Source organism: Solea senegalensis, linkage group LG19, assembly GCF_019176455.1.
Source record: "Solea senegalensis isolate Sse05_10M linkage group LG19, IFAPA_SoseM_1, whole genome shotgun sequence".
Lineage (NCBI taxonomy): Eukaryota > Metazoa > Chordata > Actinopteri > Pleuronectiformes > Soleidae > Solea > Solea senegalensis.
In genome coordinates, this window is record NC_058038.1 from 14,958,538 (window position 1) to 14,978,381 (window position 19,844).

Sequence of the window (19,844 nt, forward strand, 5' to 3'; positions counted from 1 at the left end):
TGAGAACAAACTGTGAAATTATTATTTATTTTTTTAATGAGTTCTCTTTTCATGTCGTAGCATTATTAAAATGGATATTGCTCGTTAACAAACTCTGAATAAATAAATAAACGCCGGAAAACTAGAGCAACAGTGATTCTGGGCCAGATGAAGATCAAGCAAGACTGAATTCAATGAGGCTGCATGTATTTTTGCGAGTTCTCCAGGGGGAAGGTACTATTAGCGTGTTGTGTTGCATAACGTAATCCCATATCGTTTCCAGGAACAGTTACCTTCAAAATGTAACACGGCGGTAACAATTAACTCATTAATCACAAGCTATTCTGATAATCAGTGTCTGTTTTATATTATTATTCAAAGGTTTCGAAAATGTTCTTTGCTCCTCTGTGACATACAGCCATGGTTCTCAAACTGCAGTATGTGTGCCACCAGTGGTACGTGAGCTTCCTCTGGTGGTACTTGAGAGGAAAATCAGAAAATATTGTCCTACTGTATACTGTATTGGTGATAATGGTGCTACTTCAAGAGCTCAATATTTTCTCAGGTGGTACTTGGTATAAAACGTTTGAGATCCACTGACCTACAGGAAACTGAAGGGAAAAGGGAAAAACAGTCATTGACATTTCTCACCATTTTCTGATATTTTAGGGACCACAAAATAATTGAGCTATTACAGAAAATAATAGGCTGGTTAATCAATGATGAAAATCATCATCATTTGTAGCCTTGAGCCTGCGGAAAAACAGGAAAGTAAAAATGTGTTCACTTACACACAGGCATATAATATAATACAGTACAGACACAGACCAGTGGTTATTTATGCACAGTGTTGTTGGGGTGGAGTGGCTCAGTCGTTAAGACCCTACCCTGTGTGCGAAAAGACATCATGGTCGCAAGTTCGATCCCACCCCTGGCTGATTGTACTTAATTCCATTGTAAGTCGCTTTGGATAAAAGCGTCTGCTAAATGACATGTAATGTAATGTAATGTCTCACAAAGAACTGGAGGTAGCCCAATATTATAGTGGCCAATATTTGCCTTTTTTTATACAACTGGCATTGGCCTATTATTATTTTGTTCTCAGAAACTTCATAAATGTTGCCAAGTCACTGAAACTTTATTTTTTCCACCAATTTTTTTTGACGACCGATTTTATTATTTTATTTGACATTTAAAGTTCTGTATATAATTGCAGTCATAAAATGAACAATGGAGAGGCAGACCACAGGTTACTAAAGTTAGGCAATTTGTTGTATTATTTGCTATCATTAAACAGTAATAGTTTTTCAAATGGAGGAAAAAAAGAAAATTGGTTAAATAAATAGGCAAAAAAAAAATAACGAAAAAGCGGCAATTACTCATAATTGGCTTCCCTGATTTCTAAAAATTGGCATTGACCATAGAAAAACCCGTATTGGTCGACCTCTACAAAGAATAATCAATTAGAAAACAATTTAGATTGATGTAATCCATTATGTCCTGGGATTAGCTGCTACAGCGCAAGAGGAAAAACCTCCCTTCTTTATCATTACACCAGGTGGCAAAGGTTTTTCCTGCTAGAATGTCAAACATTATAATCTTTGACGTCACCTGTAATGAAACAGTATCAGCATGGGATACAATTTTACAACCAACTTTTTAAAAAAAGCTATTTGGCCTTTTCTCTCTGTTAACATTTGCAATTAAATGATTGTTAGAAACATGATGGAGAGTATATCCAAAGGGCACTGTGTGAAGAATCACTTCATTCTGTGAATGCAATATTAAATAGCAGCGAGTAATCAATCAAGAATTTTGACCAAGACACTGTCTCCTCTGTCATTGTTGAATATCTGTTGTCACACAAACACTACAGTAGCCAGCCCTAATGTAAAATCACTAATGTTATTATAAAGTCGGAGTCCATGATGTGCTGTGAGTGCTCTCTCTATTCAAGTGGATTTCAGAGACTTTCTGTCTGCAAATGAGAGGAAAGTGAACAGGAGAGACATAGAGACCAAGACAGGGGGCAGCTTCAACTCCTCAAACTCCAAGTATAGGTATAGGCGGGGATGAGGAAAGGTCTGTTGCCATGGGAACGATGGAGCAAATACAATTCTTGGCAGGCAGCTCTCTCAACTTCCTCATTTTTATAGGCGGCGCTCTTTATTTCTCCATCTGCCCAGGGAGAATAATAACGTTTGCACTGATACATCTCCAACACTAAGCTTTTCATGGCATAACTCTCTTTTCACAGCATGCATCGCCTCTCCTGGGATGCCCCAGGGCTCCATAGTTGGCTTTTGACCTTTCTTTCTCATGGCATTTCTCAGGTCCACTTCATTTCTCAGGTCCAACTTCAAACTGTGATTAAGAGCTTCCAACTTTGGAAAGCAGCCTTATACTTCTCATAGTACAGACTGACAGAGATTATTAGTAGAAGAAGAAGAAGAAGGTCCACGTTGTACTTTAAAAAAAAATCTCTGCATTACTATGCCTGGAAACTAGGAATAATCACCTGCAGACCACCTGATGTTCACCCTCAACAGCCTTGAGCTACTGCTCCTTCCCAGCATAGTTCAGCACCACTCTGTACCACTTCTGATAACACTGCAGTAACACTGAGTTGTACCAAAGTCTTTCTTACTTACGGTGCTTTTCCACGACACACTTTCTACGTCTCAACCTTTTTTAAGTACCTGCTCTGACGAGGTTCATATGTGACATTGACAGACTGCGCCCGACACGGAAACCAAACCGAACAATGCCGAAGTGTAGATCAGTTAAAAAGTCTTAAAAATCCTCAAAACATGCGTTACTCTGCAACTTTTGGCAAGGAAATGTCTAAAATGTCAACATTTAACAGAGAAGTCAGGCGTGTTTAGCGGCCCACACTGCCGAAAGTAGCGAGCCGCATCACAACCCCTCCCACCGCATTTCAGCGGCGGATGGAGTCTACGCTCCGGTCATGGACGAAGTACTGAACAAATAGTTCCAATGAATTGACTCTAATGATTCAGTTACACCGAAAAACACTGTGTGACGCGCAGCCGTGCTATGATGACTCCACCCACACTGAGGAGGTACACAGTAATGGAAAACCGACCAAACCGTGTAGCGTGGAGCCGTGCCACGACTGTATCGTGGAAAAGCGCCATTACAGTCTGACTATACAAGTGTGATATAACAGCAGTACATTTGCACAAGCTGATGCACCTGGATATTTGCAGTACCAACCACACTAGTCCGTGAGTACAGTAGTGTTTATGTAGCACCTTTCTAACTTAAGCACAAGAAGGAGTTGAAAAAAAAAAGACAAAAAGCTTGTGAATTAGCCACTGTAGAGTCTCAAATGGTACATAAAAACAAAACCACAGAAGGAGCACAGCATGAATGAAAAATCAATGAATTACTCAGTTGTAAAACTCAGTTATTTAGCATTCATTTTCATTACGTTTCAGTTAAAATGTGTCTGACTTTACACAGACGAGGTGTAGCCTGCACGGAAACCGTACCCACATATCAACCATCATCGCCTTTACTCAGTGTGTTCTTCCAAACAGTGAGTCAATAGTTGCATCCCAATCCTTTCTTCACAATCCCGCGGCAAGGTGTGTGCAGGTGGTGAGCTGCCTTCTCTTAAAACCTTTCCAAGGCCAACCAGGATAGCAGGTTTCCTTTCACACTGACTGTATCTTTCGAAATAAAACCACAGCTGTCGGCCTAATAAGCCACAAAGAAGAATGTTATTTTAAAGCTGGAACAAGCGCGTTGTTGCTGTACCTGTCCAGCGCTGAGCTGAGCTCGTCCAGCCTGTGGGTGTCTGTAGCATTTCCCAGCTTCGACAGCGTGTCCATCCTCTTCATGATGACCTCCAGCATGTCACAGATTTTTCTCAGCACCCCTCGAGACTCTTGGCCACCAAGCACTAAAATAAGAGAAAAAGACAGTCACGGCACTACGCAGCTGATATAAATCAAAGGGAACGGAACAGACTGAGGATAAAACAGAAGAAGAGCACAGGAACAAAGAGCAAGTGATATATTAAGTTAATGAGTATGTTAATAAATCTGACATTTATATGGCATGGCACTGTGTAAAGTCATTTTATGTGGTGACATTGACTTCATACAATGAACACAAAGTCACAGGAGCAAACACGACAATAAATCACCCTCTGAAATGATTTACTGAGCTACGACTTGCTAGGAATGCACCAACCATTTATTTTATGTTCCATTTTACTGTTGGTTTACTTAAAGACATTATCTCTCGTCTAGTTTCTGGATCCGCTCTTCCTTCATCATTAAACCAGCAGCTCAACAGGAACCAACGCTCTCAGAAAACACGGGAACAGGTAAATTAGTCTGACGGTATTGGTTTTGTGTTCCTGCTTGGCTGAAATTATTAATGACCTGGCCGGTGGTAAACCTGGACGATGCTGTTAGAACACCTAGTCAATTAATGAGCCTGCAGCTACAGACAATAAGGTCAAAGCAAGCCCCGGTTGAGGACCTAACCCTGTGTTGTTTTCTTTCATCGCTCTTAAGCTCTACAATAAATGTAAAGAGTAAAAATAGGTTCTGAACGGGTTCGAGCCGACCCGCGCGAGTCGCCGTGTGCCACGGCTCCCCGCGCGCCTCGCGCTCTCACCCGTTCATTCACCGCGCGCGGTACTAGTTATTTTCAGTACTAGTTATTTTCAGTACTAGTTATTTTCAGCGGCGTCCCCGCACATGTCGATCCAAATTTCGGGGGGGATCGGCAACGTATGGCAAAGTTATAGGGCACTTCCTGTTTAAAATGGCCGACTTCCTGTTCGGTCAAATGCGCGTCCGTAAACGTGTTCAGGGAAGTTCCCTTGTCTTACATATCAAGTTTTGTGCAGATCGGACAATCTTAGAGTTTACTTCCTGTTTCGGGCATTCCACTTCCTGTTGGGAGGTCATCTTTTGCAGACATGCTCAGGACAGGTCCCTGGTGTGACATATAAGGTTTCGTGCAAATTGGACAACGTACGGCAAAGTTAGCGGGCACTTCCTGTTTAAAATGGCCTACTTCCTGTTCGTCTCTGGAAACATGTTCAGGGAAGGTCCCGTAACTCACATATCTAGTTTTGTGTCAATCGGACAATGTAAGACTTTACTTCCTGTTTCGGGCGTTCCACTTCCTGTAGGGAGGTGACCTTTTACAGACATGCTCAGGACAGGTCCCTGGTGTCACATATAAGGTTTTGTGCAGATCGGACAATGTACTGCAAAGTTAGAGGGCACTTCCTGTTTAAAATGGCCGACTTCCTGTTCGGTCAACGGCGTCTCCGTAAACATGTTCAGGGAAGGTCCCGTAACTCACATATAAGGTTTTGTGCAAATCGGACAACGTACGGCAAAGTTAGAGGGCACTTCCTGTTTAAAATGGCCGACTTCCTGTTCGTCTCCGGAAACATGTTCAGGGAAGGTCCCGTAACTCACATATCTAGTTTCGTGTCAATCGGACAATGTAAGACTTTACTTCCTGTTTCGGGCGTTCCACTTCCTGTAGGGAGGTGACCTTTTACGGACATGTTGAGGAAGGGTCTGGGGTCCCACATACTAAGTTTCAAGTGGATACAACAATCCCTGTTGGAGCAGCATCAAAAACTATAAATGTAATTCTGTCTGCTGTCACCAGGGGGCGCTGTATTTGAAAATTAATATTTTCATATAGACGTGTTCAGGGCTGGACTGTCATCAATCCCAGCAACTTTGGTTCAGATCGGACCAGGATTGGCAAAGTTGTTACAGTTTATTTTTTTAGAATTTTCTACCACCACCAGGAGGCGCTGTTTTCAAAATGTACCGTTTCAGCAACACAGTCGTCTTCAGCAACTAACCATCATCAACTATAGCAAGTTTGGTTGGGATCAGACCTTCCATCACGAAGTTATAAGAGTTTCACTGTCTGTTGTGAAAAATTATTATTATCTCCAACTTTGGCGCCCCCTATCTCGTACGCCATACAATATTTTAAAAAGCTTTTGATAACTTTTGATGCTCAACTCGTCCACATTGATCTCACCAAGTTTGAAGGTGATCGCACAAAAGCTCTAGGAGGAGATAATTGAAATACAAGCTGTCATACTGTCTGCTGTCACCAGGGGGCGCTGTTTTCGAAATTGAATATTTTCATATAGACGTCTTTAGGGCTGGTCTATCATCAATCCTAGCAAGTTTGGTTCAGATCGGACCAGGATTTGCGAAGTTGTAGCAGTTTGATTTTTTGTCCCAAAAATCCGACTTTGCGTCGTTGCCATGGCAACACCGTTAAACGATTTGTCGTCATATTGATCACGCATCATCTACCATGTGTTTTGACTGTTGTCACCAATTTTGAGTGCGGTACGATTATCTGTGTAAAAGTTATTCCCGAAATCGTAAAAAAACTTTTTTTTTGTGTATTTTCTTTCACCACAAGGAGGCGCTGTTTTCAAACTTCACCGTTTTTTCATAGACGTCTTCAGCCATGGCCCATCATCAATCATAGCAAGTTTGGTTCGGATCGGACCTTCCATCGCAAAGTTATAAGAGTTTTGTTTTTCTGATGCGAAACATCAGAATCATCACGAACTTTGCCGCCCCCTATCTCGCGCGCCATGCGACATTTGAAAAAACTTTTGATACCGTGAGCTCCTCAACTGGTCCACAGGGACCTCACCAAGTTTGAAGGTGATCGCACGAAAACTCTAGGAGGAGTTAGTTCAAATACCATTGCTGCGAATTCGCCAAAATCGCCAAAAAATGGCCAATCAACCCAAGATGGCGGATTTCCTGTTGGGTTTGGATCATGGTCATAATGTAATTTTTTCTTCATCCTGACCCACTACACATGTGTACCGAATTTCGTGCATGTGCGATATTTGTGTTGGTCATGGTGAATTTGGACAGGTGGCGCCGCACTTATTGGCCCCTCCCACATTCAATTTTCAACGCACATTCCCCGAACCTTTTTCAGACGTAAATTTACACCACGATTGATGCGGTCACAAAAATCTGTGAGTTTTGGGGTATGGGAAAGGCCTCAAAAAGGCGATTTACTTTAAGGAATAATAAGAATAATAATAATAATAATCCTTCCAGTTTCAAGAGGGTTCTTGCAACCTTGTTGCTCGAACCCTAATTATTAACATGCAAATGCACCGGAATTCACAATCACCATAGGGTTCTCATGTGCCTTCGCTGTTAAGAAACACAATTAGCTCGTTGCCTCAGGCAGAACGCTTCCATGAGTTGAACAATCAAGTTGTATAAAGCCTTTCTCTAGAGGTGGGCGTGAATAAGGGGTATGAAATCCAAGAAGGATAGAAACCACCAGCAGCGGCGCAGCCTCATGTTATTCCTGGGGACTGCAAGTGAAAATAAAGCCTCACCTCTCGCTGTTCCTTCATCAATTGCATTAGGCTTTAGAAAATGCAATGTGTGCAGGCCCACTTCCCCTGTCAGAGTTCATTCATCACTGCTCAGGCACATCACCTTTCACAGAAAAAAACAACTCTATTTCATCACGAGCAAATGCAATAAGAGAGAGAAAATCTTCCATTTCTCTAGGTCCGAGTGCATTTTGTGAGGTTTAAAAATGGAAGAGAAGCACTCAGCAGGAAGAGTCACCAAACAATGGAAAGGAAATGCAGTGGTATACTGCAGCTTAAAAGTGAATTATATTACGGAAAGCCCAAAATATTCCCCCAGACCTATTTCCTTTATTGCCTACACATATTTTCCCCTCTCTCTTAACACAATTTCACTCATTTCCAGACTATCTCTCCACTCAAACTGGCCAGAATATGAGTAATTCAGCAGTCAGACAACAAGTCCTCCCCAAGACAGAAAAGAAAGAGACTAAATGGATTTCATTTCACATTTGCGGCTCTATAGCAGTGGTTTAACAACATCTTTAATACGAATAATGATACAGAAAAAATAAGGGGTAATGGAGAAAATGCAGCCCAAACCGTCCAACACCCCGAGGACCGTACTATTTACCCACCCTAATGTGTTTCTTTCTCTCAAAGTTGACGGAACAGAAACTAAATTGGGTTCACGGAGAGGGTTTCTGAATATTTGCTAAGTTCAGAGGATCGTAATATAAACAAAGCCTCTGAGCTTTAAGGTTATCCACAGGAACGCTCCTCAGACACGTTGTGCTGGTGCATCACCTTTGCTGTGACCAATCGCCCTTCACGGTAACATTTATAGAACCTGACCTTATAATATTTGCGATCCGTGTTCTTCCTCGCTTCATTCTTGCCTCTCGGAAAAAAACAAAACGGCCAGTGAACAGTCCGACGTGTCGACCTCAGTGCAGCAGCAGTTGATCTTGAGCGTCCATGTGCTAATGTGGTGCGCCCGCCCTCCCCCTGTGTCATTCCTCATCCGCTTGTTAATAAAGGGCCAATTTAGCAGCAGCTAATCTCATTTAATGACTCAATTTTGGAAGTGCCACGGGACAATCGATATCATGAACAAATTCCAGTTATATCACCATTTGTACTGTGGCCTGCTGCGCAGTCAACATTTAATCGCTGTCCACGGAGAGCAACTCGCGACATGTATTGTCACGCAGCAAACAGGGGCCACTAAGTACTCTGAAGAGCGCTGATGAGAATAAAGACCGTGTATTAAAAGGGTATTTTACCTGAAAATAACAAATAACATTTTTTATAGAGGATGTACTGCTGGGTCAAGCTGATTTTTCATTGACGACATCCTGATCAATCTCCCAATGTCGAGTGCACGGCTGTTTAACTCTGTTGTTCACCTGAAAGCCAATAATCCTCCTGTTATCTCAGACGGTGCCATTATCACGTCGTTCTCCTCGGTTTCCCTGCAGAGTTCTTTAACACGCGCCCTTTTTCCTTCACATTGTCTATTGTCCATTTTACAATTAGTGCCCGAGGCTTGTTCCTTTGTTGGTGAATTTCTGCTCTTATTAGTGACCTTTACTAGCGCATTTTTTTTATACCTGATGTGCTCTTTTGTATCCTCACCGCCATTTAACTGAGCCACTGCAGCCAAAGCTTTTCATATGACAGACGGATTTTCTTAAGCTTTAAAAGTTCCCTGCTGGTGTAAAAAGCACAAGCTCCAGGCATTTAGAGGGACTCTTCATCTGTGCCAATTATCTGTTTATGTGCCCAGGATGCGAATGGCTGCGAGTATCTGAAATCGCACAGCGAGAGGTTGCAGGGGTTTTATCGACCGCTCTGTCTATAGATCATTTAGCCATGGCCTCTCAGCGCTGAATTCATAGATAACAGATTCGGTGCTTCAAGATATTTCATTATTATCCTGAGACAGAGTAACAGTAATCAGTGAGTTGAGTTGGGGGGGTGTGGGCAGCAAGAAAACTGTGGACACATTCCAATAATTCCAGCTTCATGGAGGTATAAGCAATGACATCCCCTCTATTCAGGCGAAGAATCCAAGCGTGGCATAACATGAGACTGACAAACTACGAAATCCACACTTTGCATAATGTATCATTTGGTAATCCTCACATATGCAGCACTCTGGGTGAGTTTAAAAAAAAAAAGAAAAGAAAAGAAAGAAAAAGTGGCACGACTCTGACATTTCTACTCTGCTCCACTTCACCTTTGAGAGAGCATGGCATCTCACTATACAGTGCTAATTCAACCAATTTCTATGTTGCTGGGTTTTTCCACCAGGAAATTTATTTAGGTTATTAAGGTTGCTAAGTAATGTTCTGCGCCTTCCATTTTAGAATGACTGACTCTGTTGTCAAAATATCGAATCTATCACTAAAACAAAGATACCGGAACTCGTACTCACTATAATTAGGAAAGAATCCAGATTGAAGAATGTAATAAAAAAAGTGCATTAACGCTTTAGTGCCTAATTTTTAATCATAAACTTGTTAACAAACCACTGACAAATAGGTCAATTACTCAATTAATCGATGACTAAAAATGTTTTTGGGGCTTTTTTATTCAGATTAGTCAGCTTCTTAAATGTGAATATTTTCTTGCTTTCATTTGAGATGAAAACGCTGATCAATATTGTTCAACATTTTATGAACCCAACGATTATGTAAATAATCCTTAGTTGCAGCTGCACAAACCTGCCTCACATGACTCTCTGCGTTTCTCAGTATAGCAGCGTCTTAATCATGCGTCACCCAGCAAGTGAATCACAGAAAATGATTTGTTTTAAGACAACAGACAGATGGAGGCAACAGCAACACTGCACTAGTAAAGCTGCAAACAGGTTAAAGTATGACTACAAATACAAAGAGGTGCCTACCAAAAAGGTTTCAGAAGGGAATTCTGCAGGTCGGATAACAAAGTCGTGCGGCAGTGTGAAGAGATAAACATTTCTTGACCCCACCCACCCCTGCGCTGCTGCTGCTGCACATGCACAAACGCAACATTTAAATATTGTTTCTTTTCACAAAGACCAAACAAAGGCAACACAGTATTGGAAACAACACGAATCACCAAAGGTCACACACTGCAGGTTTCAAAGTTTAACAGGGTCTCATTTCTGGATCGTTACCAAGAAACTGCACTGCATCGTGTCAGAGCTCATCTATTCTGCGCTCTTTTAAATAAATAAATAACATTTTAGAATTTTTACAACATTGCATACTAAGACTTTTTGGAACACTTGAACTTGTGAAGTAGTGGAGTGAAAAGCACAACATTTGCCTCTGGAAGATTCATCAAGTATCAAACACTGAGCAGAATTATTCACTAAAAGTACCTAAAAATGTCAAAAAAAACTACTCCCATTTAAATTGGAATTTGAATGGGATATTCTATATTAGCAAACAAGGTAAATGAATCCAAGTAATCTATTATTCAGCAGTCAGTTTATTCATCCATGTAACTGTGATCAATACTGGCGTGTCCTTGTGTCATTTGAGGAGACGTGCGTCGTGGAAGTTCATGACCTGTGATGCAAGAATCAAATGCACGTTTGTGCAGGTGGAAAACATTCATTCAAACAACCATTCATTCATTCATTCATTCATTGTCTACCACTGTATCCTCCACATGAGGGCTGTGAGGGCCACTGGTGCCAATCCCAGCTGACGTAAGGCGAGAAGCACGGTCCAGTCCATCGCAGGTCCAACATACATGTCAAATAAACCTCTGCATGTTTTTGGACTGTGGGTGAAAACAAGAGAACCTGGGGAAAACCCACACACACACAAGAACATCCATGCAGAAAGACCCTGAGTCATCTTTTTGCTCCATGTGTTAAGCCACTATTCCACCATGGAGCCCACACATTTTACTGGTTTACTTATTATTGAGTCGTTTTACTGAATTTCTCTCTTAACAAAAACGGTTAATTGGAGCTCTGTAAACGAAGTGTGACATTTCATTTCACATTGAGCTTATCAAGATGGAAAAAAACGTGTTCCGATGCATCGGGATACATAAATTAAACTATTGATCAGAGCAGTGTGTCATATTTGATTTATATGCAACATTTTCCTCTCTGCCCCACTGGCACCACTGAGAGCAAAATCATTTCAACTAGTCATTACTGTTGGCTGGCTGGCTAGTTTTCTTAGTGAGGGAGCTCAGGGTCAGAATTCTCCATCTCACCCGTCACCAAGATAAATTCTCTGAACACTCATACACACACACGGCACCCTTTCTTCTCGCTGCTAATTCAAATATTCATGACAGGGAAGTAATTGAGATAGTTTGTCGCTTTTCTTGAAGCCACAAGAGGAGAAAACCACGGCAATTTGTCCGTGTTGGTGCTCCAGCATCTTGCTTTGTGTAGACGTGTGGAAAAAGGGGGAAACTACTCGCACTATTACAACAGGGTAAAGCTTCACGTGCCTTTATTTGAAGCTTGGATGTGTCTCCTTGCGTCCTCCACACTATGCAATGTTGTTATTGTTTTATTGACTTCCACACAGGTTTAAACCAAAGTGAACGGTGGTGTTACGAGCGGTCTTTTCCACTTCAGATTCAGAGGTTTGTGTTATGACGAACACTTAATAAACCTGGCCCAAAAAAGGAGGAACAAGGAAGCGCTAATGAAAGCAAATGTGAACTTCCTGAGCAACTTGCTACTAATTTGCCAGAGCTGGGGATCAATGAAACATGTGCCCTGAAAGTGGCTCATCATTATTCATCACCACAAGGATGCAGAAAGCACATCTAAATTAGCAGCAATGTCGCTTGTACCTCATTTATTTAAAATTAATTGTGTCTCTATCTACATATATATGAGCACTGTTTCCATGTCAATCTACTTCAGGGCTGGCTGCATTAAATCAAAAAATAGAAAAGAAACTTCTTTTTCTTCTTTTAACAAATGGATTCCAACTATATTTTTGGAGTTATATAGAATTATTTATGCATTAGTATCATGGTATTATTCTGGTGGCTGAGCCATTTAAGAGTGTTGGGGGGAATTTTATCTTTGTCAAGGAGGTTATGCATTTGGCTGCATTTGTGTTTGAGCAGCATAACCATAGATTTCATAACGCAAAGTGGACATAATCTTCTAGTTTGCAGGGTGAGTCTAACGCAGAGGTACTTTCTTGAATAGAGCTCCAGGGAGTGACACCACTGGTTGCAAAAATGGAAGTCTATGGGAAGATGGACCTACTTTTCACTTGATTTATAACATCAGTAAACATTTTGGCCTCAGTTGCTAGCGCACTGATGTCTAAATGATGTACCCATTTAGAGGAAAATAGATAAATTGAGCATGGCACATATGCTTGATTGGACGTGGATCATCATGTGATTAAGTATCGTCTAGGGGGGTATCAAGCACGTGGCCCAGGATGCAGATTAGAATCTAATCATAATGTGAAATGCTGATCTGTAAGTTGTGTAAATGGTTTATTTAGGCATAATTTCTCAAGAAATTGTTCATACTATGTTTTGTAAAAAGATACTTCACTAAATGTAAAACAAAGGGGAAAATGACATTGACATTAAATTGTGCTGGTGTGTGTGGCCCCTGAACTAAAATGAGTGTGACACCCCTGGTCTAATAGGTTCCTGGATGCAGGTGACGTCTGTGATCTACCATTACATGTCATTTAGCAGACGCTTTTATCCAAAGCGACTTACAATTGAATCAAGTACAATTAGCCAGGGGTGGAATCGAACTTGCGACCATGATGTCTTTGGTACACAAGGTAGGGTCTTAACCACTGAGCCACTCCACCCCATCTACCAGTTTCAAAAGCAAACATGACGCCAGTCAAATTACAGTAAAGGGCCCATTTGATAGCACGTTCTAAAGACGTGAGCCTACTGTAGAACTATTAGATTTTGGTGGTGACGCAGACCTAAAATCAGTACTGTTGTGATCAACCAAGTACCCTTGGTACCTGTGCTCTACAAGTGTTTTCTCCTCAATCAAACTTCTCAATATGTAACGGAAGGTGCTGCACAAGACTTTAAACATCATGGTGGTACGTCACAAGAGCCCTAACATGGCCACGCTAGTAAAAACCTGCAATCAAAACTGTAGCACTGCTTTTTGTCTCAGAGACAATCTAATCCATTTGTACTTGGGGTCGACACCAGCACTTCTACCGCACATACGAAAAAGCAAAGCAAATCACTGGTCTTTCCACCAGGTGACTGGAGCTTGCAAAAGACTGAACAATGAGTGGTCATATTTTATTCATACCTCTCCCTTGTCAGGCACAGAGCCAAGCGGTCCACTGCACATTTTCAGTTCTTCCTAACTGCAGATGAAGTTCTGAGATCTACACACACACACACACACACACACACACACACAGGAAGCAGAGCCGGTGACTTCTGCCATTTTACATTCAAATGAAATGCTATGAAATTTCATAGCGAAAGCCACGCCCTAAGTGATGTGAGGAAAGACTCATTTTCAATGCATCGCATCGTGAAGACTGTTGAGCCATGAAATAAAAGAGAAAAATTCTATTAGTGATTGTGAAGGGAAAACAATAAAATGCAATGGATATGCTGCTCGATGCAATGCCCCCAACACCTGCCTCTCTGACGCAGTGATGGGCTGAAACTACGTGGAAATGGCCGGTTTTTGTTTTACATTCAACCCAAAATAATTCTCACTGGTGAGAGTCCGGTCCCCAAAGTAATTAATTGCTTTTATTCTTTGAGGGGCAGTTCAAACATGGATTTTTGCAAATATTGGTGTCAAATTCTGTTACAGAACTTAAAAACTATGTCCAAGACGAGGTCAAATAATATCAAATTCTGAAAAAAGCAACACAGGCCTCTAAGTCGCACGAATCTTAGCCAATTATTTGCTGTACTCGTAAATGTATAAAGCTGAAAGAGAGGGAGCTCTGTGTTTTCAGTCCACATTTCACTTGTTTATTTATTTTTACAGGCGAGACAACTTGATTTGTGGTATTAATGTGTGTCAGTGGAAGAGCAAGAAAGACATAACATGTGGTGCAAAGTGCAGCTTACGCCCAGTGCCTACATCATGTAGGGAGCAAATGCAGGTCAGGTCAGGCCCAGTGTCAGTGCATTGCTATCTTGAGGCAGCAGAAAGCCACTGCACCATTGACCACTGTCCTGCTACTGTTCTGTACTCTCGCTCCACTCATGTAGACACGTTTCACTGCCGATTCAGTCCGGAATCAAAATACGAACGAACAAAGTGTCTCCAAGTTAGCGCCGGCGCTGCGTGTCGACTTATTTTAATCGCAGCTGCACATCACACTCACAGCGTGCTCTTCCTGTCTTATCGCCATCAACTTCTGCCGCTTGCTCTTATCTTCAAACCTGCCTTTGGCACATTTCTTTAAAGCTCCTCAAACATTTCCTTATAAACACTGATTTTCATCTCAGATTTTTATTTTGCATCGATTCTGCTTGTGCTCCGTAACCTCATGCGTGAGCAGATTGTCATCGCACGATTTAAAGAGTAATGCGTCAGGCACAGGAGCACCTGGCTTTTTAAAAGGGAATGACAAGCTCTATTTGATTTGACTGATGTTATACCCAAAACAGACCCTAAATACAACCCCCTTCTGCCTTGTGCCTCACTTAGCACCAAGATTATGCACCGTGTAAATAGCTAAATGACTGAAAAACACGCACCTAATGCACCTATAATCTCACGGGCCAAATACAATTGTATTGCCGGCTTTACGGCCTCGAGTCTGATACAACACCTGGTTTAAGACAATGTCTGCCTTCACTGGAAGTTGTGACCGTCTCATATCCTGCAGTAAACACATTACCATCACTTAAAGGGTGATTGTAATTACAGCAATCGATGGAGAACACATTAACACCCGAACACTTCCATCGTGCTCTGGCCAGGCTAAAACCTGAAAGCCTCGGCTCTCTTCTCCTTTTGTGACGAAGCGGCATTAAAGATCCGTGTGGTGAAAGGACGCGCTGAAAAGGTGGTCTTCAAACAGCCTATTAGAAAGCTACAGTGCACCTCTGGAGCCTTTACGATATCTAGGATCAAACACCTTTGCCTTTAAGGCTTCCCACTCTGGAAAGGAGAGCGGTCTGTGTGCGCTCCTACTTCTGTTCCACCTCATTAGTTCCCTGTGCTGTCAAAAAGATGTAATGAAGAAAATGCATGCCTTTCAAAAATCTCTACATAGCCTGGTATCACCTGACTTAGAGTCAAGAAGGGTAACATTACACGACGCACAATGCACACAATGCAAATCTGAAATACCGCAGAAAAAGATCTGTAGGAACCTGAAAAGAGGGGGTTTTTTTTTAGAGGTTTGGTGCATCTTGTTTTAGTTTTGTCAATAAAATACAGTGACCAACACACATGAAGCAGGGGAATGGGTAGAGGGTGACAGAATGGAGAGGCAGAAGGTATAAAGACAATAATTACATATATTTCTTTACACCTTTTCCCGGCTGTCGTTGCCAGTCAGAAGGTGAGTAGCAGACTCTCAAAACAACCTTTAACTTTTAAGTTGCCTCCCTCACTTTCAAGTGATTTAAACATGTCCTGTATGAAAGCATGTCCCAACACATGTCAGCGTGAGGGACAATATGGCTGCGAGTGTCCTGCAGCAGCAGCAGCAGCAGGGTGGATGTGCCTGCGGTATAGCACTATGGCAGTACTACTCTGCTAAATACAGCCCGGCTCATTCATTACGCTAACTCCCCGCACCACTAATCCTGATTTCCAAACATGCACACATATACAAACACACAGTGGACGGACATTTACATAGCCCGACGCTCCCTGGTTGGTGGTAAAGCAGAGTTTAATGAGCTGGAGCCTGGATGCCTTCCCTTGACTGCAGCGTGTGAGTGGTTAATTAATCAGACAGCTCTACTGTCTCCCCCCCCACACACACACACACACACAAACTCCCTCTCCCCCCTCCACTTTTGCATATACCATTTCGCAAATGGTTTAGAATCATAAGAAATGTTCTCCTCATGCACGACACATACACTTTCACAGTTACACTGATTGCTCCCCAAGGAGGTGCTTCAGCTACGGGTCTACGTGAAATCCCCAAAGTACCATCATTCAAGTCGACATTATCTCACACAAGAAAACAAACAAACCCCGTGTTGGTCACTGATTGGGTTCGAGATGCACTGTATGGTTGATTCAACGCGGACAATGAAATAATAACGTCAACCAGCTGGACATCCTTGGACAGGTGTGTGACAGACAGTGCATCTTCCCCCCCGCCACCTGTTATTTGTCACAAAGGATGACACCAAGTGTCAACACTGTGAGAGGCAGCGATAAAAAGGTGAGAGACAACAGTCCGACACCGACTCGACCACACGTGATTCGCGCAAACACAGGCAACGTGGTGAGGGAGATACGTTTCTTTCAGGACAGGCCATTCTGCCACTTTTGATTTGCCATTTGGAGTTGTTTTTTTTTTTTTTGGTTAGGATTTGTTTACAGTCACCTGGGGATTAAAGGAACATCAAACAATGAACATGTTCCCATTTCCCTTCAACATACATTTCCGAGGTTTGAGAGAAATGTCATTTCAAGTTCAATAAATAGCCTTAAATTGACAGATGAGGAGACCATTTGATCTACAGCAGCGGTGAAAATAATAATAAAATAATAAAATAGTGACTTTTGATGAAGACTAAAAAAAAACCTCTGTCTGTACGTCTGGAACAAACTGTGTTACTGTTGCACTGTGTGTGCCCAACACTACTATGGTTCAGCCTTCAGCATCACTGAAAAACTAGAACTTCCCCACGGCGATGATTAAAGCGTCGATGAATCTATACATCACAGGACTCACATAAGAGACACAACATAAAAATTCAACTCAGCGACTGACACGTGGGTCACATCGAGGTCATGTGCACACTGAGCTAAGATGAAAAAAAAAAAAGAGAATGAAATCAGACATAGGTGTAGATGAGAAAAGAGAGAAGCCTCTCCAGGCGACAGAACCCGTTGATGTACTCCTGATGAGCAAAGTGAGCAGGTCTGTCGGCCCACTGACTGCAATCAACGGAGCCCCATGAAGCTCGCAGCATGTTCCCAGGCTGTTCATTACCAGCACAGGCCACAGCGACGACAGACGCAGCCCGCAGAGCAGCACCGACACGTAACTGCGGGCTTACCTTCGGCTCGCACTGTGAAGGGAGAATCTCCGGGTCGTTTGGCTGAGAACTGGCCCCCGAGAGAGGTCATTAGAAAGCACAGGCTGAAGAAGCCAATCCCCACCACGAAGATCCTGCAAGGAGTGAGACAGACACAAGACGATATGTGACAAAAGAGCAAGAGACAAAAGTAACCAACAAAAGAGGAGATTGAAACTTTTGTTGAAACAAAAAGAACAAAAAAACTACAAAAGTGCAAACAAGGACAAGACAGGAGAATTATCATAATAGGAGCAAATCCAAGTAGCTCTGAGTTGTTTGAGGCACTGTGGAGCATGGAGGGTTTTTTTTTTTCCACATTATGTGCAATCTCTTGACTGTGCGATCTCAAATGACCCAACACAGTGATGTGTTTTGTGCACGGCACTGTGCTCAGTGAGCAAATCCCGAAAAACAAAAGCATTACGTTTCAAGTGAGCGGCTGCACAGCGGGGAGTGAACACACACACACACACACACAGCAAATGTTTCATTTCTGAGGCTCTTAAAGAAAGTCTTTAGACCAAATAGCAGAAAAGTGGCCCCTGTGCTCACTGCAGGGGAACGTTTGAGAGAACGAGACAATCTTTTTAATACGACGGAAGTGCAGGACAGGTTGTCACTACTGTAGTGTCAGACAACAGAACACTGACACTGACAGAGAGGCTGCAGATGTTCAGTGGTGGTGGACTGGAATTAGTGTGTGTGTGTGTGTGTGGAGTCAAGTACTTTTGAGCTTAAGGTGAGACTTCTGTTTGCCACCAAAGTGCAACACCAGCATGTTGAATCAGGTCTGGAGTTGTGACAGAGCGTGTTCTTCATCCAGAATGCTGAAAAAACACCTGGGGAACCTTGTGCCTGAAAGCCTGACAATAATGCCATCATCTTGAGTTTTAAGTCATTTGAAGTCTGCTTTATTTGGCTTCACTGCTCCTCCATCTGCTGCTGCTGAAACGAGGCAAATCTGTACACAAGAATCTTGTAAATCTAATTGTCCCAACTGTTTCCAAATGTATGCCAAAGCCTTAAGACTTTTAAGATTTAAGACTTAAGCAACACACTTTGCTTATTTCTGCTGTTGCAGATATTGTGTGGTGAATTTGACAGTAAAAGTCGACATTTGTGTTTGTTTATAAGACGGAGGAGAAGAGCACGTTCTTACCTGAATGGTTTGAAAGTGAGAAGACATCTCCTCAGCATCGTGGAAAGGTCGCCGCTCGTGCCAATCATTTTCCACACACGTAGAAGGCGCCGGGTTTTGTGATCATGGCGCGAGTCTGTGTGACAAGCATAACTTTAGCCCACAGTCCCGGCGTCTGGAGTATCGTCTTTGCCGACTCCACGAACTTCACAACCCCGCGTGTGTCGCTCGTGTAAAAATCTCCTGCGCGTTCAGCAGGAAAAGACTCGATCAGACCGTTTCTCCAAAGAGGGGAAGGAGCAGTATTCGTGATTGTCCTTCAGCCTGTTCCACGTGTATCCATAATGTTGTTTAACATCCTTTAGAGACAGAGGCACAAGCAGGACTGCTTAGTTCCTAGTTCTTGGGCTCATCTGAGCGGATGGAGCAGTGAGTGGCTGCCTGTATCTGCGGCTCTTCAGCTGAGCTGCGCCACCTATGGATTCATACTGGGACATTACAGTTTCTCTACAGTTCAGAATTCAGCCTCATCTTTTAGTCTCTTGTGCACTATCATGAACACAACTCCGTAGTCCTTTAAACATATAGCAAATGCTTCTTCTTTTTTGTATCAAGTATTAATTGCACCAATTGTGATATTCTGTCCGGAATATTTTCTATAGCCTCACGAGCAGATCAAGAGCCAAAGCGAAGACCTTGAAGACCTTGAAGACCTATCCCATAATGCTCCTCGACACCAGACATCGTCTTACGCAGCTGCTGATACAAGATTACCACTTAAGGGACTTCCTCCTGACCTGACCTCAAGGACTAACTTGTGATTTGTATTCAATTCATTTCATTTTAAACAACATCAAAATGACAAGACTCCGCCCACTACATGCAATCACCAGTCAGCCCCTCCTAGCCACACCCCTAAGTGATAAAAACCCCCAGCCCTGAAGAAGTTTGACTCCTGTTTTCCTGGCAAACAATTTGCCAACGGACTATTTTTGATGTTTATGATTATTTGTTCGATATTATTTGAACATTCGTACTGTTTTAAACTTGATTCACGTGTTTATGGCCTGAGTAATGACATATAGATTGAATAGATTTTGGACACGGAAGTCGAAAACT

At 42.4% G+C, this 19,844-nt stretch overlaps 1 protein-coding gene across 1 annotated transcript in view; it reads right to left on the reverse strand.

The window, feature by feature from the left end:
* LOC122784705 (alpha-1,6-mannosylglycoprotein 6-beta-N-acetylglucosaminyltransferase B) overlaps positions 1 to 19,178 on the reverse strand; it is a 55,402-nt gene extending 36,224 nt beyond the window's left edge. The window contains exons 1-3 of the mRNA XM_044050019.1: positions 18,747 to 19,178; positions 17,567 to 17,679; positions 3,763 to 3,907 (exon numbers count right to left, since the gene is read on the reverse strand). Coding sequence (XP_043905954.1) covers positions 3,763 to 3,907; positions 17,567 to 17,679; positions 18,747 to 18,814 — 326 coding nt within the window. The 5' untranslated portion in view covers positions 18,815 to 19,178. The remainder of the gene's footprint in view (positions 1 to 3,762; positions 3,908 to 17,566; positions 17,680 to 18,746) is intronic.
* Between the last annotated feature and the right edge of the window lie 666 nt (positions 19,179 to 19,844).